This window comes from Pristis pectinata, chromosome 3, assembly GCF_009764475.1.
Source record: "Pristis pectinata isolate sPriPec2 chromosome 3, sPriPec2.1.pri, whole genome shotgun sequence".
Classification (NCBI taxonomy): Eukaryota; Metazoa; Chordata; class Chondrichthyes; order Rhinopristiformes; family Pristidae; genus Pristis; species Pristis pectinata.
This window is the reverse complement of record NC_067407.1, coordinates 97,588,213-97,616,196: the sequence shown is the minus strand read 5'-3', so window position 1 is coordinate 97,616,196 and position 27,984 is coordinate 97,588,213. Positions and strand designations below refer to the sequence as shown.

General features: G+C 40.1%; 1 protein-coding gene across 1 annotated transcript; it reads left to right on the top strand.

Moving 5' to 3' along the window:
* The first annotated feature begins 525 nt into the window (after nucleotides 1–525).
* On the top strand, nucleotides 526–26,835 carry LOC127568268 (chitin synthase chs-2-like). Its single transcript, XM_052011822.1, has 19 exons — nucleotides 526–623; nucleotides 1,165–1,306; nucleotides 2,620–2,799; nucleotides 8,708–9,750; nucleotides 11,080–11,169; nucleotides 12,410–12,583; nucleotides 13,141–13,321; nucleotides 13,955–14,056; nucleotides 14,830–14,971; nucleotides 16,102–16,302; nucleotides 16,800–17,084; nucleotides 18,112–18,291; nucleotides 19,916–20,267; nucleotides 21,274–21,317; nucleotides 22,582–22,646; nucleotides 23,125–23,235; nucleotides 23,757–23,974; nucleotides 24,058–24,139; nucleotides 25,463–26,835. Exons 1-19 carry the CDS (start codon nucleotides 571–573, stop codon nucleotides 25,481–25,483), a joined length of 3,666 nt encoding a protein of 1,221 aa, XP_051867782.1. The 5' UTR covers nucleotides 526–570; the 3' UTR covers nucleotides 25,484–26,835.
* Nucleotides 26,836–27,984: the final 1,149 nt, after the last annotated feature.

Genomic DNA, 27,984 nt, shown 5'->3' with positions numbered 1-27,984 from the left:
CTGTCGCACATCAGCTATTTTATGTACACAAAGGAACTGGAAAAAAAAGACTTTGTGTAGCATCCTGGCTGGAGTTTCAAAAAAAATTTAATAGTAGGTGAATTTGATGAACATATATTCCTTACACAAGCTCCAGATTTCAAACTGGAAATAGAGATCAAACAGATTCATCTGAGTGACCACTCAATAAATTTCAGTGATTATGATATTTTAGCCTTGGTCAGGTAGTTTAGTGGCCAATAACTATGGTGAATAAAATTTTTATTCTAATCCGATTGTTATTAACTGCTTTGACTTTGGGCCCAAACTTTAAATATTTTAACAGGAAACTAATTTCCTATTTTATATCTCCTTCCCATACTTTGTATTAAAGCATCACTTTTCTAAAAATTATCTTGGCGTAAGTGAGAAGATGGGTGTAGCTCATTATGCAAGTTAATCACCACACCCATAACAACATGAGCACATATACAGGGCTTAAAGAGAGGTAACATTCAGTGCACCTAGCCTCTCATTCTAACTGAATAGGATTGTAACTAAGGTATTTTTTCACAAAATCCTTGAAACAAAATGGAAAATATGGATCCAGATCATTATGATTTGAATAGACGGCGCAGAAGCAGGTAAACCTCTTTGTTTCATTAATTTTTCAATTTCAGAAATAATACACAACAGAAATAAATAATTCTATAAAAGCTTGACTACTTGATACTAGATATGCAGCATCATAGCTGGCTTTGGTAAATTAATAGTGTAGTGTATCTAAGTGTAGTGTTACGATTTGGAGTAACAAATTTTGTGTGTATTCACTGTTTAGAGGGGAAACTCACATGAATGAAAATAATTAAAGAAATTATTTTAATAGTGGGAAGTTACTTAAATCTCTGACATTTGGTTGCTCTGTTTTAAAACTTTATTTAGAATGAATTGTGTCATATTGAACACTGTAGCTTTGAAGAATGCATAATGAATACATAGTGAGAGATTCACATTTGCATTGCTTAATTTAATACATTTGTGTATTTTAGCTATGTTTATATGTAATAATTGTATTACATTTGAAATATTGTACAAAAAGTGGAAAATTTAAACAAAAATTAACAAATCTTAATTGAACAATGATTATCTTCAAAATCCAATATTACACTTTTTTTTTAAATTTAGTTTCCGAAAAACATGGGATCCTTTTATGTTAAAAACAATCAATGATGAAGAAGAAGTAACCAGGAAATCCATTCAGTTCCTTCAGTATTTAATCTGTCTCTTCTTTGGAGTTTGTGTGCTTGGGTTTGCTTTTCTCAGCAAGGTCAGTAAATGCTTAAAGAGACACTACTGAAAATAATGAAAAATCTTGAATTACTTATTGTGTTTTATCGAGTTCCATCTGCATACCACTTTTGTTAAAACAGTCTATTTTTGATGTAGATCTGTGGGTCATAATGTAAAGAATGGCTTGCATTTACGGTACACAGCATCTTCAAAACTTTATGTCTTGCATAGTGCTTTACTATCAAATAAATACTTGCAATCCAGAAGGGTCTTGAAATGTTGACTGTCCATTTCCCTCCACAGACCTCCAAGTTCCTTCAGCAGCTCATTTTTTGCTCCTGTTTCCAGTGTCTACAGTCTCTTTTGCCATCAAATATATACTATGGAAGACAATTAAATAAATAGTCAAATAGCACAATTTCTAGTAGATTTATAACTGTTGACCAAGCCACTGTGAAAAGAAAGCTTTTAAGTCCCTGAGGAATCAATCTAATATCTCATCTTAAAAGAATGCACCTTCTCATGTGCAGTGCTGTGTTCAGCACTACTCTGGAGTTTCAGCAAAGCTTTTGTACTCAATTCTCTCGAATAGGACTAAGACTCACCACCCATTGATTCAGGGCAACGAGCATTGCTAATTGATCCCTGGCAGATACACAAATAGGCATTATAGAATAGATAAGCTCATTCAAGCAGAATGGACATTTGGAATATCTACTTTATGGAATAATTAGTGATATTTAGGTTCTTGTTTTATCATTTGTTATATCCATCCTTTGTTATACAGTATTTTCACACTCAGCTTTTTATTTACTTGAAAGGGGGTTAGCTGGAAAGGGAATGAAACTAGAAAAATATCAATTTTTATTGCTTGGCATCAATAACACAAGGATGGGTCTGTGAAACAATGATGTGTTTTTCACTCAAATTGCAGAATTTTCAGGCAAAGAAAATTGTCTGGGGTCCCAAATTTGCTATAAAAGTAACTTGCAGGTACTTGAAGTTTCTCAGGTACAGAACATGCAGAAGAAACAGGGAAAACTAGATGTGCCAGGTTTAAGGCTAGATCAGCAATTGATGGTGATTCATGTGGGGTTGAGTGGAGAGATTTCTATTCTGGGAAATTCATCAGCAGCCATCTCCCTTCTATCCAGTAATCTAGTGCTGGGAGCATCTTGGCATGCTGGTCAGCTAAGGGAAAACTTTGGTCCATTATGGTCCCAACAGAGGAAAAACTGGAATTCACTCCATTACCATTAGCCTTCATTAAAATAATAATTACTTTTGATGTTACATGTTACTTTCTGACAAGTGATGCTTATACTGAAAAACTTTACTTTTGCTTTGCAGTCTAGTCTTCTTTTATTGATCAGCACTTCAAACATGAACTCGCCTTTTGAAAACAAACCTTTCTCTCACCTTGTCTTGGCTTGTGCATTAGTGGTGCCCAATGTCTTGGCATTTGGGAAAGCTTTATGGAAAACATCATTTGGATCATCCTCTAGTCCCCCAAAGAGTATTCTTGCCATGGTAAGTTGATTTTAAAATTCACATTAAAAACAAAATCTTTCTATGGAAATATTCATATTGTAGCGGTTGCTACTGCGGAATAAAACAAGACTCGACTCGGAGGATTGCCAAACAGAACTGGTTTATTTTCCCGCCTTGTGCGGGCCCTTTAAGGGAGAGAAACTCCCGCCCAAAAAAACCGGCAATGACGTAAGTCCTACGTCATCAGGACTTTCCCGCGCGCGGGTTCTCCCCGTCGCTCGGAAAGACGAGGCCCGCCGCCATCTTGGGCCTCGTCGCTCCGACGCCGCGCGACCCGACTGCCGAGCCGGTTCGCCCGACTAGACGGTGAGTCGCCACACAACCCCCCCCAGAACCGGCGAGACAGTCCCCAAGGTCCGTGGGCTGTGCCAGCTGCCGCTTAGGGGGGCGGCCTCTGCGTCGTGGCGTGGCAACCTCGACAGGCTGTTGCAGATCCAAATGGGCCGGTTTGAGGCGGTCCGCCATGAAAACCTGTTCCCTGCCTCCAATGTCCAAAATAAAAGTGGATCCGTTATTCCGTATGACTCGGAACGGTCCCTCATATGGTCGTTGCAATGGCGCCCGAGGTGTGCCCCTGCGAACGAAAACAAACTTACAGTCCCGTAGTTCCTTGGGCTGGCAGGAAGGGGCTTGACCGTGCCATGAGGTGGGAATCGGGGCCAAGGCGCCGAGCTTCTCGCGCAGTCTTTGTAGAACTGCTGGGGGTTGTTCCCCTTGGTCCTGAAGGGCAGGTATGAAATCCCCGGGGACAACTAGTGGCGCCCCGTATACAAGCTCAGCTGACGAAGTGCGGAGGTCGTCTTTGGGGGCAGTGCGTATGCCGAGCAGGACCCAAGGCAGCTCGTCAACCCAGTTAGGACCCTTCAGGCTGGCCATCAAGGCCGATTTTAGATGGCGGTGAAAACGTTCCACCAACCCATTTGATTGAGGATGGTAGGCCGTGGTGGTGTGCAGCTGCGTCCCTAGCAGGTTCGCTAATGCAGCCCAGAGACTGGAAGTGAATTGGGTGCCTCTGTCGGAAGTGATGTGGGCCGGAACGCCAAAACGTGAGACCCAAGTTGTGAGCAGCGCTCGGGCGCAGGAATCAGTTGTGATGTCAGTCAGGGGGGTTGCCTCAGGCCACCTCGTGAACCGGTCCACGATGGTAAGGAGGTACCGGGCTCCTCTTGAAACCGGCAGAGGGCCCACGAGGTCGACGTGTATGTGGTCGAACCTCCTACGGGTAGGCTCGAACTGCTGTGGTGGGACCTTGGTGTGTCGCTGGATTTTTGACGTCTGGCAGTGCAGACAAGTCCTGGCCCACTCACTGACCTGTTTGCGCAGGCCATGCCAGACAAACTTGCTGGCGACCAGTCGGACAGTAGATCTGATGGATGGGTGCGCCAACCCATGTACCGAGTCAAAAACGCGTCTCCGCCAGGCTGCAGGGACAATAGGGCGGGGCTGACCAGTCGCAACGTCGCAAAGTAGGGTCCGCTGACCTGGACCAACCAAGAAATCTCGGAGCTGCAGACCCGAGACTGCGGTTCTGTAGCTGGGCAGTTCGTCGTCGGCTTGCTGTGCGTCAGCCAGGGCCGTGTAGTCGACACCCAAGGATAAGTTGTGGATGGTTGGTCTGGAAAGTGCATCAGCAACGACATTATCCTTTCCGGAGACATGTTGGATGTCAGTTGTGAACTTGGAAATGTAGGATAAATGTCTCTGCTGACGAGCTGACCAGGGATCGGAGACTTTGGAGAAGGCAAAGGACAGAGGCTTATGATCGGTGAAAGCGGTGAAAGGCCTGCCTTCTAGAAAGTATCGGAAATGCCGGACCGCCAGATACAGCGCTAGAAGTTCCCGATCAAAAGCGCTGTACTTCAGTTCGGGCGGTCTAAGGTGTTTGCTGAAAAACGCCAAGGGTTGCCAGCGGCCTTCGAGTAGCTGTTCCAGTACCCCACCCACCGCGGAGTTGGACACGTCTACCGTGAGGGCAGTCGGGACGTCAGTCCTAGGGTGTACCAGCATCGTGGCGTCTGCCAGGGCGTCTTTGGCCTTAACGAAAGCAGCCGCAGCCTCGTCAGTCCAGGTGATGTCCTTGCCCTTACCAGCCAGCAGCGAGAACAGAGGGCACATGATACGGGCTGCTGCAGGGATGAAACGATGGTAAAAGTTGACCATCCCAAGGAATTCCTGTAGGCCTTTGACTGTGTCGGGGCGGGCAAAATGGCGGATAGCATCCACCTTGGCGGGTAGGGGTGTTGCCCCGTCGCTGGTGATTTTGTGGCCGAGGAAATCGATAGAGTCAAGTCCGAATTGGCACTTGGACGGGTTAATCGTGAGGCCGAAATCGCGGAGGCGGGAATACAGCTGGCGGAGGTGGGAAAGGTGTTCCTGGCGGTTACGGCTGGCGATCAGTATGTCGTCCAAGTAAATGAACACGAAGTCCAGGCCTCGGCCTACCGCGTCCATCAGCCGCTGGAAGGTCTGCGCGGCGTTCTTAAGGCCGAACGGCATCCGAAGGAATTCGAACAGGCCGAATGGGGTGATAATCGCAGTTTTGGGGACGTCATCCGGATGGACCGGGATTTGGTGGTATCCCCTAACGAGGTCCACTTTGGAAAAGATGCGGGCCCCGTGTAAGTTCGCTGCGAAGTCCTGGATGTGAGGGATGGGATAGCGGTCCGGGGTGGTGGCATCATTCAGCCTGCGGTAGTCGCCGCAGGGCCTCCACCCTCCGGTGGCTTTGGGGACCATGTGCAGGGGGGAGGCCCAGGGGCTGTCTGACCTGCGAACAATCCCCAGCTCCTCCATGTGATGGAACTCTTCCTTTGCCAGGCGGAGCTTGTCTGGAGGTAATCGTCGTGCTCGGGCATGAAGGGGTGGCCCTGTGGTAATGATGTGGTGTCGTACCCCATGTGTGGGCCGGGAATTTGTAAACGAAGGTGCCAAAATCGATGGGAATTCGGCTAGGAGCCTGGCGAAATCGTCGCCAGAAAGGGTAATGGAGTCCAGGCGCGGGGCTGGTGGGCTGATTTCTCCCAGGGGATAGGTCCGGAGAGTGCTAGAGTGGACTAACCGCTTCCTTCGCAGGTCGACTAACAGGTTGTGGGCCCGAAGGAAATCGGCGCCTAGGAGTGGTCGGGCGACGGTGGCAAGGGTAAAGGTCCAGGTAAAACGGCTGCCGCCAAAGTGTAATTGAAGCGTACGGGTGCCGAAAGACCGTATCGTTGTACCGTTGGCGGCATTGAGTAGAGGACCTGGTGGCCTGTCACGAGTGTCGCGGCCTGTCGGGGGCAAAATACTGACCTCCGCTCCAGTATCAACGAGGAAACGCCGTCCAGATTTCTTGTCCTGAACGAAGAGGAGGCTCTGTCGGCGGCCAGCTGCCGTAGCCATCAGCGGCGGCTGACCCTGGCGTTTCCCTGACTTGCAGGGTGGGCGGCATCGACGGGCCTCCGCACCCCACCTCTGATGGTAGAAGCACAGCTGGTCACCCGTGTCGTCGTCTGCGTTCCTGGGGCGTGGCTGCTCGGTTGCTGGGGCCGGGCGAGGCAGGCGTTGGGCTCGCGGCCTGGTGATTTGACTGACGGACGAACCGCTCTCGCGCTTGGCCCTCCACAGGACATCTGCCCGGGCGGCCACCTCACGGGGGTTGCTGAAGTCGGCATCAGCTAACAACAAGTGGATGTCAGTGGGGAGCTGTTCGAGGAAGGCCTGTTCGAACATCAGGCATGGCTTGTGTCCCTCGGCCAATGCCAGCATCTCATTCATTAGGGCGGATGGGGATCTGTCCCCCAGGCCATCCAGATGAAGCAGGCGGGCGGCGCGCTCACAACGGGAGAGGCCGAAGGTCCGAATCAAAAGGTCTTTGAAAGCCGGGTACCTATCTTCCTCCGGAGGCGACTGGATGAAGTCTCCAACCTGGGCGGCTGTCTCCTGGTCCAGAGAGCTAACCACATGGTAGTACTTCGTGGAGTCGGAGGTGATCTGCCGAAGGTGGAATTGCGCTTCGGCCTGGTCAAACCAGACGCTGGGCCGAAGTGTCCAAAAGGCGGGCAGCTTGAGGGCCACTGCGTTGGCTGCTGCGCTGTCGTCCATTTCGCGGGTCCAAAAGCCGTTTGGACCGTCGGGGTCACCAATGTAGCGGTTGCTACTGCGGAATAAAACAAGACTCGACTCGGAGGATTGCCAAACAGAACTGGTTTATTTTCCCGCCTTGTGTGAGCCCTTTAAGGGAGAGAAACTCCCGCCCAAAAAAACCGGCAATGACGTAAGTCCTACGTCATCAGGACTTTCCCGCGCGCGGGTTCTCCCCGTCGCTCGGAAAGACGAGGCCCGCCGCCATCTTGGGCCTCGTCGCTCCGACGCCGCGCGACCCGACTGCCGAGCCGGTTCGCCCGACTAGACGGTGAGTCGCCACAATATTTTCTTTTTAAAATAAAATGTTATTTTTCTAGTTGAAGTTATACTGGCAGAAGATATTTATAGATACTTTGAATGTAGAAACTGAAATCACAATTTAATGGATGAAAATGAAAATATCTAATTGATTTAATTTAAGGAGATTAAGAACTCTGCTAGGAAATGAACTTCAAACAAAAACATTTAGCACCTGTCCACAGTTGCATTTAAATTTTCAGTCATTCTAAGTGAATCTGTACTTCTAACTAAAATATCATTATCAGTTGTACAAATATTTTTGTACATTTACTTTCAATGATTTGGCAAAAAGTAGAATCTTAGAGGAAATCCTAAATGTTGGTATGCTTTGGAACTGTTTTTAGCTAACTTCTCAAATGGAAGCAAAAAACCAAAGGGAGAAAAAATTAATATTTAAACTATATTAAATATCATTGTGTCAGTGGTCTCAACAATGTGTAAGATCCTCAGTGTGTTAGAAAAGTGGCTGAGAGAATTACTCCCCTAAGAGGAAAATCCAGAAATGGCCAATATAGTCTCAGGTTAAGAAGTCAACCACAAGTCTGAGATGAGGAGAAATTTCATCTCTGAGAGCGTTAGGAATTGGTGAATTCTCTTTCAGACAGCTGTGGATGCTGAGCCATTAAATACTTTCAAGGCTCAGGTATATTTTTGAACCAAAGGTACATCACGGATCATGGGGATTGAGCAGGAAAATAGAGCTAAGACTGAAGATTAGATAACTAATTACCTTCTTGAATGGTGGAGCAAACCTGAGGGGCTACATGGCCTAGATCTGTTCCTTGTTTTTACATTCCTAAATATTGTCGTCTTTTTTTTTGTATCTCATAATTATGCCAAATGCAGCTACACATTTCAACATATAGAAAGAACTTCACGACTTCCATAATCTGCTGATTTCATCACATTATAACTTTCCATGGACAAAGCTTTAACAGAATCAGTAGTTGATGTAAATAAAAAAAAGTAAAATTCAAAATTAGAAGAGAGTTTGTTCAAGTCAAGTATAAAATTCAAATCAATTAGAAGATTGATATCCTGGGAAATAGTAAAGAATAATAGTAAAGATGGAAAAGAGAAAGGTGGTATTGAAGGAACCATGATTAAATGTCACATTGCACAATTTCTAGTATTCTTGAGCATGGGGCTCAGACTTAATTAAGTGTTTTAATATTTGAACTGAATCAATATTGTAGGATTAATAATGCTTTGCTCATTCTCAAAGGGCTTGCATTGAAAAAAGTTTTAAAAAGTCATTCTGGTGCAAGAGGAATTTATTCAGATTTAAGTTTGGAACTTGCATATCCGCATGAACAAAAATGATTGAAAATAAATAAGAGTTCAAAACCTTTAATATTTATTGCAACAATATAATTTAGATTTCTAAACTCCGTTTTTGTCTCCACCCTACCTGCCCTCTCACTTCCTACACCCCCACCCCCACCACTACTTCTACTCTCGCCAGGTATGCTTGATTGAAGCAATCGTTGCACTTGCCACTTCAGTCCTTGTGCTGGTCTGCTTGCCTAACTTTGACATTATAACCAATCTGTGCATTTTGAATGGGGTCTGTCTGTTTCCCTCATTTCTACAAATAGTGTTTAAGTTGAAAACTCTCAAATGTACCCTGTTACTCCCACTGATTGGCTTTGGGTTGACTTTTCTTGGACTATTGCTTTTTGTTCTGGTCCACATTCCTCAGCGGCAATCAGAGGACATAAAATACCTTCAGGCATATGTAGCCCTGGCAATAGTTTCCTTAACACTAATATCGCTCAATTGGTGGGAAAATTTTACATTGGGCTGTAAAATTGGATTCATGGAAAATATAAGGGAAAGCTTGCGTTACAATAGAAATATCACATATGTCTGTACCAGTGCAATTAGAATTCTGGTCACTTTGAGTGTGGTAGCGGCATGGATTCCAATTAATAAGTATGACTGGAAAGATCTCAAAACAGTCTCTCAATTTGAATTAAAAATTATCTTGAGCCTCTTTGGAATACAAGCATGTTCTTCTGTCCTTTGCCACTGGTTTGGTGTCCTGGTGTGTAAAATGCATGCAGTTAGACGCAGCTTTGTTGTGCCATTTATATTAGCCACCCCAGTGGTATTTATTGCTATTTTGATTGTGCTGTATGATAGTTCTAACAGGTATGTTGAAGGGGTTACCTTTAACCTAACCATCTTTTGCAATGGCTTAAAGACTGCCAATGAAAGCAATTCTGTACGAATACTACTTTTAGAGATCCCACAAAGCCTTTGCAGAGCACAGGCAATCTTAAATACCAGCAGAATTGGCTTGGCACTACTTGGCTCCTCAACTATATGCTTTTGGCTTGGGCTATTTTTCTCAACATTCTATGTGTGGGGCCAGCACATTCAAAGGATTGAAAGGACATCCCATCTCTTTGTTCGATGGCTATATGAAGCTGCCTTCATGGAACAGTCAATGCTGCTCAACACACGGGTCCAGAAAAAGAAAAAGAAAAATAAGGAAATCAAAAGGTACATTCTATTCATAGAACTTCTCACTGCTACAATAACAGAAAATGTATCTTTCTTCAGACTTACATAGTGCAAGGGGGTTCATATGCAATACACTTGATTTCACTGTTATCATTCTGTTATAATTTCCTTATTCGTTTTGCCTTATTGAATAACAGCAGTAAATGCCAAGTAAGGAAATATTGTCTCATTTCTTGGTTTGGTTAATCCTTCCCCTAAGGGGAATTCCTTTGAACAATCGCAGCCAGGTTTGCAGAGATCCTTTCTGCAATGTATTGCTTAACATGCAGCAGAGTGCTGGATGACTAGTTCCTCTATTTTTTGAAATAACACGTTTCTGTAACCTAACACATCTATTGGCATAATGTGGCCTTCCTTATGTGGAAAAGTAACATGCATTGGCAGATTTCTCTGCAGAGAAACTTATGGAAGGTACAGGGCTAATCAGAGAAAAACTATGTCCAATACCTTTCCCTTTCTCTTAATAGAACCTTCTGATTGTTCATTCTGTAATTCAGCTGAAAGCTAATTATATTTACCCAAATTGCAGTACACAGCAGTGAATGACTGACAATCTTGTAGTGTATTAATATCAATAATAATATGATTCTGATGCTAAATAGTAAAAATCTTGCATTTTCAACACCTGCAATGCAATCTATAAGGTTGAGTAATCACAATGTACCAGTGGTGGCCGTGGCTCAAGATCCAAAGTTCTGTTGCTGTGGTCCTGGCTTGATGTCGAGGGGCTTTCTGTTTGGCTTTAGGCAGCAGCTCCCAAGAGAGTCTGTTCTGGGACTGTCTTGGTGTCTTGAGGAATTAAAGTTTACCCCAGGAAACTTTCGTAAGGAACTCAAGAAAATTATTTTGGGGAAGTTAGAAAATCATATTCCTAGAAGAACACTTTTTAATAGTATTGGAGACAGGGTGCAAAACAATTAACGCTCAAAATGAATTCAAGTAGGTAATGGAGAATGTGATTGCATTATAACTGGTGTAGGGATGTAGGAAATCATGACGATGGACGTGTCAGGAGCTGATAGTTTCAAGTGTGGGGACAGGATATAAAGGGGAGAGAAGGAAGAACTCACGTATTAGGTCTTTTTCACTTGTTTTCTGACCTTTGCAGGCATTAGCTGGGTAAAGGTTAAGAAAAACTTTAAAAAAAAGTTAAGAAAGGGTTAAGGAAAATGTCCCCTAGGTAAATTATGTTTAAAATAATTTCCTTTAAGGTTCACTGATTCAAATATCAGAGCCATATCTTGTTACGGATTTCTACCTATTTTGTAGAACAGACTTGATTTTCATAACCAATATTTTTTTAAACAGGAAATCAGATCATGTCATGATATATCTGTGTGCAACGATGTGGCATGAAACAGTGGATGAAATGGAAAAGATTCTTACCTCAATATTCAGGTAAACTTAGAGGGATTGATTTCTGGTACTGTTTTCAAAACCATTCTGTGTGCTTCCTTTCAAGATTTTTAATCACCCCAGAGATAAGCTATATACTGCTGTCTTAAACAATTCTAACAATTTTCAATCATTGCACGAATATTGACAGGTTGCACCACATCAATCAACCTGGTGAGGCTGCCACAAATTTCTTTAAAGTTGTTTCCGGACCTCAACTGCCTTCAAGTGTAAATTCCTCAGTCATGTGCTTTTTGTTTTATGCATCTTCAAGTGACATAAAGCATGTTTAGTGTTATGGTGCCATTTATAACTGAATGTAGACATTACCAGTGACATGTTCGCTCAAAGTTGGCTGCGTTGATGCGAAATATACTAGCAAAAAAAGACCAAAATATTATCACCTGGGCATGAACAACTCTTGCACATTTGGCAGCTGTTTGAATAATGGTAATGAAGGGAGAGTTTCTGCAGCAGGTAGAATGTCCAAATTATTGCCCCTCACCCATGGTGGAAGAACAAACTAAAATTCAAAATAATTTGCATGTCTCAACTAATACTTTTTCTCTGGGAAGTTATTCCAGTCTTCAGTCAGCCTGATCATAATCGCTGTACTGCCTTCAGGTCAGATGAATTATCAACGTGAAGTGCTTTTGTAACTAGGAAACTAAAGTTCTGAGTCCATTCAGATGTGGTACAAAGGTATTTTCCTCCGATCCACTTAACATCATTCAAAGTTCATATTGTTCAAACCTACCTTTGTTCTTTATATCATGGCTTGGAGTTTTAATTCCCTATTATTAACTTATTATAAGTTTCTATCACAGTCCATTAGTTGTACACTACCTTTCCTCTCTGTGGAGGGAGCCATGTCACAATGATCTCAACAATTCCGTCCTGTGATCAGCCAGCAGAAAGGGGAGCATTCCATAGCTGGGAGCCGGTTGCTTCTAGCCTGCATTCATCTGTTAAAGATGAGACATTCCATTTTTAAACAATGCTCCATGTGATAATTCAGCAAAGCACTGACAAAGGTCAGCAAACTTTTGGGCTGAAAATTATGGAATCTGGTGCTTAAAAGTGCAATGACTTTTTTTTGCACAGTCTAGTTACTGTAACATATATTGTTTGTTAATGATAATGATCTTTGGTGCTCATTGTCTACTGACATAAGAAATCAAATGCAGTATTAACTGCTTCCACAATGTACGTGCAGATCTCATTTAGCCATTTCTCTTTGCAGGCTGGACAAATACAAACCAAATTCTTTAAAATCACATAAAGACAATTTTGACTTCGAAACACATATTTACTTTGACGATGCATTTACACTTGTGGGTCCAGATGAAAATATGCAGGAAAGAGTTGCGAATGAGTATGTGAAGAACCTTGTTTCCACAATGGAGGACATTTACAGGTACTGGAACTATCTTACATTTGTTATGAACTTGTTACATTTGTTACACTTGTTGCAGTTCTGATGAAGGGTCTCGACCTGAAACGTCGACAGCTTATTTCCCTCCGTAGATGCTTCCTGACCTGCTGAGTTCCTCCAGCATTTTGTGTGTGTTGCTCCAGATTCCAGCGTCTGCAGAATCTCTTGTGTCTCTGTCTTTGTTATGAACTTAATGTCCAGTATTTAAACTTCATAATGATATCAACAAGCCCCTGACTGCCAACTACACATCATGTTACAAGGTGAATCTGGAAACCAGTTTTAACCTATTGTTACAAGGTTCAGGACTTCCTGAGATAGTAACCTATTGTTACAAGGTTCAGCACTTACTGAGATAGCCTTAGTGTGGTGATTCTGCTCACTAAAAATGAGTAGTTGATCTGCAGTTGCAATTGTTCCAGCATCACTGATGTGTGTGACTTATATCTGCCATCCTGCTGAGGAATAAAGTACTAAGGATTACAATTTCAAGAAGGTCATACTATTAAATTTCTGGAATTAAATCATTTATTAAACAGGATATTTTCACGTGAAAAACACACTTCCAAGGATGAACAGGAAGATGATGACATTGTGAGGCCAACTATAATGGAGACACCTTATGGTGGAAGAATCAGCTATACACTTCCATATGGAAACACTATACATGTTCATTTGAAAGACAAACAGAAGATCCGGCACAAGAAGAGGTGGTCTCAGGTGTGTTTAAATATTAAGTGACTTACCCCGACCTCCTAGAGGCACAAGCTAGGAGTATACCGGAATATTTTCCTCTAAACCAGATGCGTGCAGCTTTGGCATGACAAAAGCTCAACACTGTCAAGTACAAAGCAGTCAACTGGGTTATTATCAGCTCCTTCACCAATTTGGAACTGTACTATCAATGCACAAGTACAATTTGTAACAACTAGAGAGTACTTGATACTAAGACTTAATTGGCACTTTACTTGGTGAATTGGAAGGTGGTTTCTTTTAACAATTGGGATCAAAGTTGGCTTTCAAATTGAGAGCAAGGCTCTTCTGAAAACTTCTCTGGGTCCGGTGCAAATGCAGGAACTGGAAGTATAAATATGAAATCTGATCCAATATTTCTGACTAATAGAAATTGTTTGTAACTTGGCTGAGAATTTGGAAAATACACTTCCGCAGCTGAATAACATTTGAGATCTGAGCCCACATTCAGCTCTTTAGAAGGCTCATAGTTCATCTTCTGGGCACCCTGAAAAACTTGTTTAATATCAAATAGTTTATTTAGCAAGACTGACTAATATAGGTATATTTTGCTGTCTGTTCTGCCCTGTGTATATCAACATTCTCCATGTATATTTTCAGATTATGTACATGTATTATCTCCTGGGATGGAAGTTAAATAGGAAGTACACTACCTTGTCAGGAAAATTTGCAAATGAAATATCTACTGAAAATACCTTGAAGGTGAGGAATGTGTCTTAATTTCCAGCAGCTAAAAACGATGCTATGCAACAGTAAAGTTTAGATACACAGGATTAGAAATTTGCCCTTGGTCACTTTTGCAGTGTAGTTGTGGCAGTAAGCTGCAATTTGCTTCTGCAGTTTAGTTCTATTAAAATGGTGTAGCAAGTCCAGCTGCAATTTTATTTCCTATTTAGTGCATAGATCACAGTTTAATTTCTAATTTGTGACTATCCACCAGCTTGCTTTGTGGAGGTACATGATAATCTCACTGAGGAAATCAGCTTTCCATATTAACTGGCAATCCTGTCCAGCTGGGTTTTCAGACCTCTTGAAACCCGTCAATTCAAGTGAGGTGAAGGCAGCTTTGAGAAGACACCAATTGCCTCTGGAGCACATACTGTTGGCTTGGCAGAGAAGGAATACTTCCTTCCAGCCCTCCAGTTGGACTAGAGTCCTCCTTCTCAACAGAAGATTCTCACACAAAGCATCTGGTGACAAGGCTTGAAATCCAACTGGGATCAGAGATCCTACAGATTGGTAATTGCTCACCCGAGGCAAAGATCTGAACCCCCACACTCCTAGTAGTAGCTGAAGGCTCCCTACTGGGGTCTGTGACCTACTCCAGAGTGTTCCATGACCAATTCAAAACCAGGCCCATCAATCAGGCTGACTTCTGGGAGAGAATTTCAAACATGCTGAACACGTGCCTCCTTCTATAATCCATTTGGGAACATGCCATATCTTAATTTGTTTTTGTTTTGTTTTGTTTAAAGACTGAGAAGGAAAACACCTACCTTCTGGCATTGGATGGAGACACTGATTTCCAGCCCTCGGCTTTGATCTTGCTTGTTGACAGGCTGAGGAGATATCCACACGTGGGGGCTGCATGCGGTAGAATACATCCTACAGGAGTTGGTATGATGTTGTAAATAACACATTACACTGACCATTAATTATCTATCTTTGCTTCTGACACAGCATATAGAGGACATGCAGGATCAGAAATATTACTTACTATTATCACTAATTTTGTGCTCAGTAAATGGTGCTATGACTGTCATTTTATTCTAAAAAAGAGACTTCAATCATGTTCACTGAGTTAAAACAATTAACCCATCAGTAATGTATAGAATAAATTCTGTGACTAGCCACTTTGAGAAAGGTGTGTAGGTTTAGGGAGAACTCTAACCTCCTAGGTGTGGGAGAAAGCTCAAGATGAGGATTGGCAGTAGGTTAGAAACTATAAATAGGTATTTAAACTCAGCCCCCTGGAAGCACTCACACTTCTAGCTTAACCATAATGTGTTGAGTATGTGTATGGGGTGTGGAGGAGCCCTATGGGTTATTACATTTATTTCTGGGTCAGAGAGGTTGTTTGGCAGGAATGAAGACACTCTTAAATGTTCACTTACTCTTGAATGTACCAGCTCTTTCTTTACTGGTGGGTTTAGTGGACATTTAGTGGAAAGTACTGGGACATCACTTCTTATGTGCCAAGTCTTCCACTGAAGAACCAATCCCGTGAAACTGGGAAAATCAAGTAACTTATATACTGCAGCTTGTTGTCTAATGATATTGTGGCTGCCTGATAACTTCACAGTTATCCCTTTCACCAATTCCAGGCCACCGTGTTTATGGTTACAACTAGATATCAATATTTTTCTCCCCAGGACTTTGACTCCAATTTGTTATCACAAACATAAGTTAGTTTCCTGATGGAAAAATGAGCTTATTTGGAGGACTTATAATACTAGGTCTTACAGCTTGATGATGGTCTCTGTGGCAGAGGTAGCCAAAGATAAATTTTGTTAGTATAAGGATAGATTAATATTCAATGATACATGGTTACCTTTGGGGATCCAAGAGTGAACATGCAGTGTTTCTCTCAGGTAGATGCAAGATACAGTCATTGGTATAGTCACTTGTACTTGACCCATGACATAATTGGTCTTGATCTGGATTTTGTTTTGAAAAGTATCAAAGATCAAACCTCAACAAATTTATACAGACCAGTAAATTGCAAGGTTTCCCTCTCCTTTTCAAAGGTCCTATGGTGTGGTACCAGAAGTTTGAATACGCTGTTGGTCACTGGCTCCAGAAGACAGCTGAACACGTGTTAGGCTGTGTGCTGTGCAGTCCAGGGTGCTTCAGTTTGTTCAGGGCAGCGGCTCTAATGGATGACAATGTTGTGAAAAAATACACCACAACGGCAACTGAAGCACAGCATTTTGTCCAATATGATCAAGGTAAAATTACCATATATAATCTGACTATTTTTTTGGTTCTACACTGAGCTAGGATTTCTGCATAACTTATCCTGATATCTTGTTATAATCTTGGCAGCTAGTTAATAGTATTTGTATTGTTTGGAAAAAATTCTTTTGATCTGTCATGGTACATTGAAAGATTTGGCAGGCTTCCATGTTAATTCTATTGTATTGTTTGTAAAGGAAATAGCGCCATTTAAAAGACAAGCATTTATTTGATAAGTGGAATCTGTGAACATCATCCAACATGAAAAGCTAATGTAAACTGACAGGCAACTGGATCAAATTCAATACCAACTATTTAGTGTCATACAGCAATAATAGGCCAGAGACTGGAACAATCATTAAAACAAACTATAACTGCATGCAGAAGTCTGAGTCATCCTGGATGAAGACATTCTTTGATTTAATTTATCTTAGCTCAAGAAATGCTGAGCATTTTTTAATAATATTTGTGAAACAATCGATTCCAACAGGAGAAGACCGTTGGCTGTGCACATTGTTACTACAACAGGGATGGAGAGTGGAATACAATGCAGCTTCAGATGCCTACACAAATGCACCACAAGAATTCAAGGAATTCTACAACCAACGACGCCGTTGGGTACCATCAACTTTGGCAAATACAATTGACCTTCTGGACAGTGCAGCAGAAACATCAAAGAAAAACCCTTCAATTTCGAAACTCTACATTCTGTACCAGATTATAGGAACAGCAGCTTCAATTCTGGGTCCTGCCACTGTGGTTTTGATGATAGCAGGTGATTATGCTCTAAGTGCAATATTTTCTTACCTATAACCAGTGATAATACATGTTTATTTAACTCACTACTTGTTTTATTTATACAGCAATATTGTAAAATTGTAGCATTGTCACAAATTAAATAGATGTCGCATTCAGTTGCACACAGTAGAAGTGACATGAAATTTTTTGTGGCCCATTATGAGAGTTCATATTTCTGCATTCAAACACATCATCTGTTAGTTGCTACAGCAGGATCTGCTAATCTAATTATAAAGTATGTTAAATTCTAGAAAGGCCTTTGGCTCCAGTTACAGAAATGACACCATGTGAATAGTAGGTTTGTAATATTACTGTATAGCCTCAGAGTGAGATGCAAACCGCAAAATATCCAGCATTAAGAATCTAAACAAATGCTTATGGTTTGATGGGAGTGTCAATTGCCTTTGATGCTGTCCTGCTGTGTTTCGAGCCCCCAATTCCCATCAAATTATGCTCCCTACTTGAAGAATAAGATTGTTTCCTCTGCCCCATGGTGTCATACATCAGATGGAATAGATCATTGTGTCATTTGAATCTGCCATCCTGACCAAATAAATAAAAGTCATGAAGTCAATGCCCACTTTAACATTCCACTCACACTGCTGCCATGTAGCATTCTGAAGGTATTAATAGCAACATACATTTCAATATAACAAAAAAAATCGCAAGGAACTTGGCAGAGATGGGAAGAATGAACATAAAATAGAATTAGTGGAAAAGGGAAGGTGGTTAAGGACATGGGCCAGGAATTTGCTTGGAATTGCCACCTCTCTGCCACTACTAGTTTGCTGGATTTAGAGTGAACAGCTCTTGTTGTGGTGAAGTTATGGTGGCCCAGCAGGAGTACTTTCAGGAAATTCTTTGCTGTAATCTAATATGTCATACATCAGATGATTCTACATTGTATCAATGAAAGAAAAGCAGAAAATTTATTAAATCTAAAACCTCACCTCTTTTTTTTATTCAATGTAGATGACTTTTTTTCCATACAATATCTTTTACAGGATCATTTACCTTTGTGTTTAAATGGAATGGAAACGTTGCCCTGGCTCTTGGAGTTATTCCTCCTGCTCTCTATATACTCATCTGTTACAAAGTCAAATCAGATATTCAGATCAATATTGCTGCAGTTCTGAGCATTTTCTATGCTTTTCTAATGATTGCAACAATAATGTCCATCATTGGTGAGTGTACCTTTTGTTATACTACTAGATTTGTTTAACAAAATTGCATATCAATTATCCTTGTCAATGAAAATTTTTGAATTAATTATATTAAAATATGGGTAATTTTGGTTAGTTTTATTAATTTATTCATTAAAATTGTGTTAATCAATCACCATTGTTATGTGTTAAAAAGAGGTACTGAAAATAATGAAGTGGCAGTGGAGATCAAAGCCTTCTTCTGCCATTGGAAGTCACCAGATTGGACAGTTCTGCTACCAAAATTCAGTTCCATTGAAGTCAAGACATAGACACTGCTATATTGTAGATCAACTGCTGCCCACCATGGAGAAATCTTTACCCCCTTATGTTTTTACAGGACTTGGTTAGGTCTTAAATGGCATCCTGTTTTGTTACTGGAGTACTTCCCTCCTTCTGGACACCATTCCCTACCCCTAACCCCAACTATCCAGAGCAAGGCAAAAGGAAGACTGAATTAAAATGATTACCTGCACTTTTGTTATTGATTTAGTTTGTGACTGAGGGTTCAGACTACACTTTTGTGACAGTCTGCCAAATCATCATTTAATTTACTAATGTCAGATATTTGCCAATAAACAGAGCAGCTGCATTATGTTCTTTTGTGCCACTACCACACCTTTAATCCCCCTAACCTTCTGTTTATAGGGCCTTTATTGATGGGTGTAACGATATCAGTATTTAATTACCAAACCAATGGGTGTGACAATCTTAAAATTATTATTCTAAATCTCAGCAGGCCTTTCAATTAAAAATAGCAACGTATCTACTCAATTTCAGGAAGAGAACCATTAACTTACACAGATAAGAGAAAAATGAAGAGGGAAAATAAATCACAGTTGCTGATGGCTGCTTGAAAAATGGGATCACCTTGGTTAAATTGTATTCTCAAGGCTCATTTAGAGTCACAGAATTATACAGGATAGAAACAGACCCTTCAGCCCACTGCATGTATGCTGACCATCATGCCTATCTGTACTAATAAGTGAGATTAGTAAAGTGCTTGCATTATTTCCATATCCCTCTATACCCTGCTCATTCAAGTACCTGACCAGATGCCACTTAAATGTTGTTATTGTCCCTGCCTCCACCATCACCTCTGGCAGCTCATTCCAGATACCAACTACTCTTTGTGTGAAAAATTTACCCCTCAGGTCCCCTTTAAAACTCCTACCTCTCACCGTAAACCTAAGCCCAGTAGTTTTAGACACCACTACCATGGGAAACTGACACTGGTTATCTACCCTATCTATGCCTCTCATAATTTTATATACCTCTATCATATCACCTTTCAGTCTCCTTTGCTCCAGGGAAAACAGACCCAGCCTATCCAATGTCTTCTTATAATTTGTTTTCAGCAGGCCTATAAGTGAGTGAAAAATAAGCCTGTTTAAACCATCATTAGACAATTTCAATGTGGAAACAGTGACTGTATTCTGATTGTAGACTATAATTAGAAAACTCTGGTATAAATGGGCAAACCAGTGGTCCATGACACTATCAAGTATATAAGGAGTTTCATGTGAACTCATTGGTAGGAAAGAACAATCATAAGCTTTTTCTTTACTGTTGTCAAAATTCTAATATAATGTTTTGCCCTTTTCAGGTGAAATTATCAGAGAACAAACTTTTATCACCCCAACTGGCTTGTTCTTCATTTCCATGGTGGTCCTTTTCGTCTCAACAGCATTGCTGCATCCCCAGGAATTCCACCTTGTTTTATATGGAATGCTGTACATAATTTGCATTCCAAGTGGATACTTGCTGTTGCCAATTTATTCTATGGTGAACATGAATAATGTTTCATGGGGTACTCGTGAAACTGCCGCTCCAAAGAAATTGACCAAAAAGAAGCCCCAACAGGTTAAGCGATATGAAAAGAAGTGCAAATGCATCTGCTGGGATGTTGAATTAGTAATCAGAGAGGATAAAAAGGAAGAAATTCAACAAATGGACAGGTATCTCACTTTCAAACTGACATGTAATATTAAAGGGCACTTAGTGCTAACTCCTTATAATATTCTAATAGCATATCTTATTACTTTCTATTCTCTGTTTTTGAACATAGAACATAGAACACTACAGCACAGTACAGGCCCTTCGGCCCACAATGTTGTGCTAATGTTTTATCCTGCTCTAAGATCTATCTAACCCTTCCCTCCCACATAGCCCCCTATTTTTCTATCATTCATGTGTTTATCTAAGAGTCTCTTAAATGTCCCTACTGCATCTGCCCCCACAATCCTGTGTTTGAATCCTGTGTTTTGAGATATAGGTTTAGCTATTTCTGGATTGATGCATTTCCTTTGGTTTAAATTTTCCCCTCAAATTGTACCTTAGAAGTTCATTAGGCTAGATGATATAAGATTTACAAATCTCCCTGCACCTTGTGAACTCACATTTCATCACAGAGTTCTTGCAGTTTCCGCCACTGGTTTGTTTGGAGGCTTAAGATCAACACATGGATTAGTTAAGAGTTATCTTGACTTTGAAGATTGCTAATTGGTGCAGGAATCTTACTCATACATTTTGACACTCATGAGTTGCTGGGATTCTTTTTGAATGGTTTCATAAACTAAGGTTGGGATCATGATTGTTCTAAACTGTCAACTTTCCTTGGAGTGGAGACGTGAACAGGAGGGAAATTAAGGATGATTACGACTGTTTCTTCTTAGGTAGTTAGAGTGTGAAAAGAATTATCTATATGCTTTTTGCCTTCCATGGCATCTCCCCTTTATGCACACTTTTCCATTCTATTTTGTGCTGTGTTATTGAGAGGTTCATTCTTACCTTTGGCTTAATTTTTCTTGATCATAGATCTTTGTTGACTTTTTTTATTGGAAAGATTGACTTGTCTCTTGTGGCATTTTCTCCTTGTGTATTTTTTTACCTTCTTGCATCATTTTTATTCCTGATGTCCTATATTCAAATTATTCAAATCCATTTTCATTTTATTTCCTTTAGTGCAATTGATGAAATAGAAGTAATGGAACCCAGAATTGAAGACAGTGAGTATTAATATTTTTAGGAAATCCTGGCTTCTTTTTAATTGACAAGAATGGCAAGAAGGCTTGTGAATGGGAAGGAAATTGCTTTATGATTTTAAATATGAGTCTAACACAATCAAAATTGATGTTAGCATTATAGGGTTCTGTAGGACAGAATAATTTTCTTCATTATTACTGCCTCTGAAAGTGTGAACTTATTTTTCTTTATCATTGCACCTACTCACAGGCTCTCCCCCACCTCTCCCAAAAAATCCTTTTGATTTATCAGCCACGACATCAGCCTGGCTGACACTCATTCACAATAGGAACAAACCCACAAACTTACTCAGGTGTTCAGTTAGCTATTGACAGATCTGTATCTTAACTCTATTTATTCACCTTGTTTCCATTACCCTTAATCCCTTTCCTATAAAAGTCCATTAATTTCACTTTTGATATTTTCAGTTGACTTCACCTCAACAGCTTCTTGGGGGTGAGAATTCCAGATTCCCAGTACTCTTTGACATCACCCCCACATGGGCTTACTCTAATTTTGAAGTTACAGACCATGCGCTGGAATTGCTTTTATATTCCCCATTTGAAAGGACAAATAGCTTGTTTCCTGCCCCAAAGCAACTAGAATTTTTGGCTTCAATAGTTTGAAGGGCAATGTAGAAGATACTGGGTGTGCTGGATCTGGACAGCTGCCCAGACTTGCCACCAGTGCTTTTCCCCCACTCGTACTAAACTGGTCTGAAACCTGAATGGCCCCCTGGAACCTGGATGTGTCCAGCAAAGTGTCAAACAGGCCTCAGGTGGTATGGTCCTGAGGCTCTGTCCTCAAAATGCCCTTGTCAAAGCTGGCAAGAAATTTAACAGTCTTTTGGAGTCATTTAGAAATAATTAAAATTTATTCAAATAATAAAAAAAAATTTAAAAAAGGAACTTTCTCTATTTCACTGGCCAAGAATCCCCTATTCAGAGAATTCTTTCTCTGATCCTACAGCAGGTCTAACCTGGCATAAGATCAGAGAATTGAATTCCATAATGTCAAGTTGAGGTCCCTCAGCAAGACGGGGCACAATCACTGGTTTTCATTGGGATTTCATGGTGGCATCTATGTGTACCAGTAGTAGTACCAGACATGTGGCAGACCCACTCTAAGCATCAGTCTTAATTCAGTGTGAATGGCTGAAAATGATCGACTCATCTCCTTTTGATGCTCAACTGATCCAATTGCAGTGAGCCTGAGAATAATCTTTTTTCTTGTGTTTTTATTATATAGACTGGATTAGCAATTTGCAAGAGAAGTCTGTCCATATAGAGCTTATTGAAGAAAAGCTTGATGAAGTAAGTTATTGCAAATCATAGTTCTCTCTGTTTCTTTTGGAGTTAATTTACTTACTTATTGTGACACAGAAAGTGGCCATGCAGGCCCTGGGGTTTCAACAGCTTCATGCCAGCTCCCAGCAGAGCAACCCTACGAGTCCTATTCCCCCTCTCCTTATTTAGAAGCAGTCCTGAAACTTATTTACTCTTGCATGTCCATCAATTCCCCCTTGATTCTTTTGGCACTTACCAACTGTGTGTGGGGGAGGGATCATTTACAGGGGCCAGTTGGTTTACCAGGAAGTATTTGGGATGTGGGAGGAAACCAGAGACTTGAGCAGAACCTCACACAGCGCCACTGTGCTGCCCTTCAAAGTATATTAAGGATTCTGTCATATAATTTTGCATGTAACTATTCACCTGTATTATAAAGAAAATATAGTATTCACATAGATTAATGGAATCAAATGTTTTATCAATAATATTCTCTAATCTGTAGAGTGAAAAACCATTCTGGAATGACTTCATTGAGATGTATCTTAAACCAATTGATGAAGATAAAGAGAGACAGCAAGAGATTGCTAAACATCTGAAGTCCCTGAGAAACAAGGTAGGGATTGGTTACAAATATTTGGTCTGAAACTAATCACCATTTGATTAAATGTAAATGTAAAATCTTGTGAATTCACATTTGGTGTGGAAGGATGAAGTAAAAAGGGAGCTGCAAAGCCACAGAGAAATGTGACAGTTTTAAGAGTCTAAAATTAGGAAGGGCCTGCCATCCTCTTGCTTGATCTATTAAACCCATTATTTCTATGAAATCTTGCCAAAGCTTGACCATTGTGCAAAATGCTTCCTAGTTGAAAGGAAAGCAAAGTGCATGAGTCATTAAGGTAATGGATGAAAGGAGACATTTTATATGGCTTCATTCCTTGAGTAAATCTTTGCTCCAACAGGCCATGAATCAGAAAATCGCTGCAGAAGGGTACAGCTGATTCTCACAGTTCAGTAAATCAACAGCTCCCACTAAGCACCCACACGTTCAGTTTATTTTTGTTCTCATTGTATTCAAAGGAAAAATTGTATGTATTATGAAGCTAGGTTTTAGAGGAATTCTTCTTCTGCTTCTAGGCCACTTTCCTGTTCTTCATTATTAATGTTCTGTGGCTTGTTTCAACATTCTTCCTGCAACTGATTGGTCCTGATATACACATCAAGATCCCCAAGATCCTCTCAAATGGTAGTTTCTCAGAGGATGAAAAGCTAGAAGTTGAACCCATTGGTTTTATGTTCTTGATATCATTTGCTGGGCTGCTGGCAATTCAATTCTTCACCATGTTGTACCACAGGTATTTATCAAAAATAACACTGTTTTAAAAACAATCAATCTAATAATAAGCAAATAATAACAGTATTATTTACTATTTTTCAGGATTAATACGCTCATCCATTTTATTGCATATAAAGGAACTGAAGTGAAATCTCAGCAGATTGTTGGAAAATATCAACAAATGGTAAGCCCTGACAAATTTCACAATACTATTTAATCAAAAGACTTCAAATCAACTCCAGTATTATTAAAAATATTAAATCTAATGCCAGCCTCCTGCAATCTTTGAGTCCAAAAATCACTCATTGTAATTTTTTAGCAAATACAACAGTAACTTCAGATGATCAAATACAGACATCCAAAAAATGGATAGACTGACAGCACATCGCTGATTGGCTCACCACTGATGTGCACTGAGTGCTGTGAAGTTCCTGTATTTACATTATAAATACAGGACCACAGAAAGTTAGACCTGGCTTGAAGTGAGCAAGGCTCTATTTTTAGAGCTGTATAAATTAAGCATGTACAATGAAGCCAGGATTAGCTGTGAGAGATGTTTTGTTAATGACTTTCCATCATCCTGCCAAGCACTGAAAGATAATCATCACATGTGCAGAGTCTTATTCCTTCAACTTTAAGGACATAGAACATTACAGTACAGGACAGGCCCTTTGGCCCACAACATTGTGCCAACATTTTATCCTACTCTAATATCTATCTAACCCTTCCCTCCCAAATGTTAACCCTTCTCTCCCATTTCTCTATCATTCATGTGGCTATCTAAGAGTCTCTTAAATGTCTCTAATATACCTGCCCCCACAACCTCTGCCGGCAGTGCGTTCCACGCACCCACCACTCTCTGTGTAAAAAAACTTACCTCTGACATCCCCCTTATACCTTCCTCCAATCACCTTAAAATTATGCCCCCTCGTGTTAGCCATTGTCGCCCTGGGAAAAAGTCTCACTGTCCACTCGATCTATGCCTCATCATCTTGTAGACCTCTATCAAGTCACCTTTCATCCTCCTTCTCTCCAAAGAGAAAAGCCCCAGCTCACTCAACCTATCCTCATAAGATTTAATTGTTGGATATTTTCAAAATACAAAATACTGACTCTTTACATTTTATTTTTGTTTCTTTATTTTGATTTCTCTTATTTTTTTCCTGTTAGTTTTTCTTTCTAATTTGACTCTGAATCACCACTCCAAATTATGTTTTCTTCTCAGTTCTTGCACTCCTACTTTCACAATTCACCAGTTTGATTGGTTCAGGTGTAACACAGCTGCTTGTCCTGTTCCGCAGTGTCCATTTATCTGGTCGCACTCTCAGCAACTGCAAAACAAGCAAGGAAGAGCAATGCTAACAAGCTGACACTGCTAAATCTACCCTGAAAATAAATTTTAGTGCAATGTAATTTGAGCATTATTTCTTAAAATAAAGCAATTTATTTTTAGGAATGAAATCTAAAATAAAAATTGAATCTTATTTAACTTTTTCTTTCCTTTTAGTATAAAGACCATGAAGTTTGACATTATATAGAAGATAAATCAACAGAGCTTGGGAAGAATTGAACTGCAACTTGCCAGCTTCAAATTTATACTAGCATTAACTGTTCGAAATACAACTGCTTGCTAATCATGTTACTAAATGGATATTTATGCAGTAAAAAATGGTGATTCCTTAGCAATGAATAACAGGCCAATACAAATAGAACTAGAAATTCATTAGCACTACCTGTTTCACAGGTGCAAAATGAGCATCCATGTGGCAATGTGGCTGCAGGCATGGGGTAGAATTCCCAACCTTCATCCACAACTTAGTTCATCCCTTGACTCAACATCTGAAATCTAGACAAAAGGCTGCCTCTGAATGTCTGCTGGCTCTGTGTAGAAGTTGACAGATCAGCCTCTGACCCATGCAGATGATGCTGATCGACCAAATTTGCATATTTCTGTCTAATAAAGCAATATAACAGTTTACTAACTTGGGAATTACCTAGTTTTTGACTGTACAATTGATGACTGAATCTTACTGAAACATTGTTGAACCAGTACTGTAAGATCCAGTTAATGCCCTTTAATTCTATGATTAACTCACCACACAGTGAATATTTTTTGAGAACAAATATCTCCACAATTTTCATTAATCAAGTATCTCAGGGATGATCAATATGTTTCATGGCTGTAAATATTTATCTTGATTTATGCCAAACTGTAACATTCCATATGTGACAATCATCCAATTAAAGAAATGAGAAGAAAATATTTTCTAGATACAATGCATTGCAACACTTTATGTAAATTATTCATAAATGTTTTGCAACTTTATAATGCATGGTATACAATGCATTGCAAAACTGTAAATACATTATTTATAAATGTTTTACAACATTGTAATGCATGGAAATTTTCCTTCTTAGGACACAAACTTGTGCAACTAACATCATTACTCTTCCTGTATTGCTTCTGTTTGTTTATTGATGCTTCACCCACTGATCCTGCTCTGAACATTTATGATGACAACAGAAGTCAATCTTGTGTTGAACCATATTTTTCTGTTGTGACAATCAGCTTTGGGAAAGGTGAACATAATTTATCCAAAGTCAAAGGCTAAGGAGCAGCAGTTAATAAATGAAGGGATTATGAAATATTGTTGGACTGGAATGATCAGATTTGATTAGTACCTTTATAGTGCAATAAATATCTTTTGATATACCTATGTACATTAATGAAAGAAGATAGAGATAGTTTTGGATACACAAGTGCATGTGCACACACATCTCAAATGGAAGTGCATTATGCCAAATCAATGGAATTATTAATGTGCAATTACAGTAATTTTCAACTGATCATGAATTAGTATAATTTATACCTTTGCACAAATGGTCAGTGTCTGTTTACGATTATCTTGTAGCTATAAAATATGTAAAGGAAATAAACATGTTAATTTATTATAAATAACCCAATAAATGTATCATCTATTAAATGTGTTTTTTTTACCTATTTAATTTTAAACTGCAATTGTTTGGTGTATTTTGGCTGTACATTTTTCACAACTGCAAATGGTGGAACATACTCATGTTTAACATACAGCTTTACTTCAAATATAGATATCAAATGTACTTTAAAATTCTACCAATGGGATTTTAAGGTACCAAATGTTTCCTGTTTTCTCCAGTTCATAGACTCTCCCATCCAAGCAAAAACACAGATTCTGATATCATATTTGCTATTGATCACTTTTAATGTCTCATACAGACTGCAATCCATTCAATTTTGACACCGGATGAACAATGCAGTTCAATGGGTTCACTTTAAATGCTTTGTCATTTTAAGCTTTCAGAGTTTATTTGTCAATAAACTGTGGTGAACACACTTTCCAATTCTCCTCATTGAAATATAATGTATTAGAATTTTCATCTATTGATACAAGCAATATTTCTTAGTAGTTGGTGACTTGGTTATTATGATTCTTGAATTATGCATTCATTTTTGTCCCACATTTATTAATTGCCGATATGGAAATGGCCACTATGAATTTGTGTAACCTATGATGCTTGCACTAATAACTGTTTTCATGAAACTAAGTTATTATCTATGATTGTGTAGGTTGAATGTGTAGCCTCATTTTTAAGATAATCGATGAAGTGAATGAAAGATATCTACATGCATGAAGCTGTTGCATACAAAATAAACTGATTTATTAACTTAAGTGCTTCCATTTGATTTTTTAATTATTGGACAAATGTAATAGATCGGTTTTAGTATGGTTTCCTTTTACAGTTCATTACTCAATATGCACAGTCTGATTTTGAAAACAGTAGTGCGGTATCAAGATGTAACTGGAACAAAACTTGTTCCTTCATCCTGATAATACTGATTTTGGTAGCAGGAGTAAAACGTATGTTATGGTACCTGTACAATGAACTGACAAACAGAGTGTCATAGAGAAACAAAGGACTGCAGATGCTGGAATCCAGATGAAAAACACTATGATGCTGGAGAAACTCAGCAGGCCAGGCAGCATCCGT

Coding starts and splice junctions, on each gene's coding strand:
- LOC127568268 (XM_052011822.1), top strand. CDS start 571: ATGGAAAATATGGATCCAGATCATTATGATTTGAATAGACGGCGCAGA. Junction 17,085..18,111: donor TGTGGTTTTGATGATAGCAG/GTGATTATGCTC, acceptor TATCTTTTACAG/GATCATTTACCTTTGTGTTT. Junction 23,236..23,756: donor TGAAGTCCCTGAGAAACAAG/GTAGGGATTGGT, acceptor TTCTGCTTCTAG/GCCACTTTCCTGTTCTTCAT.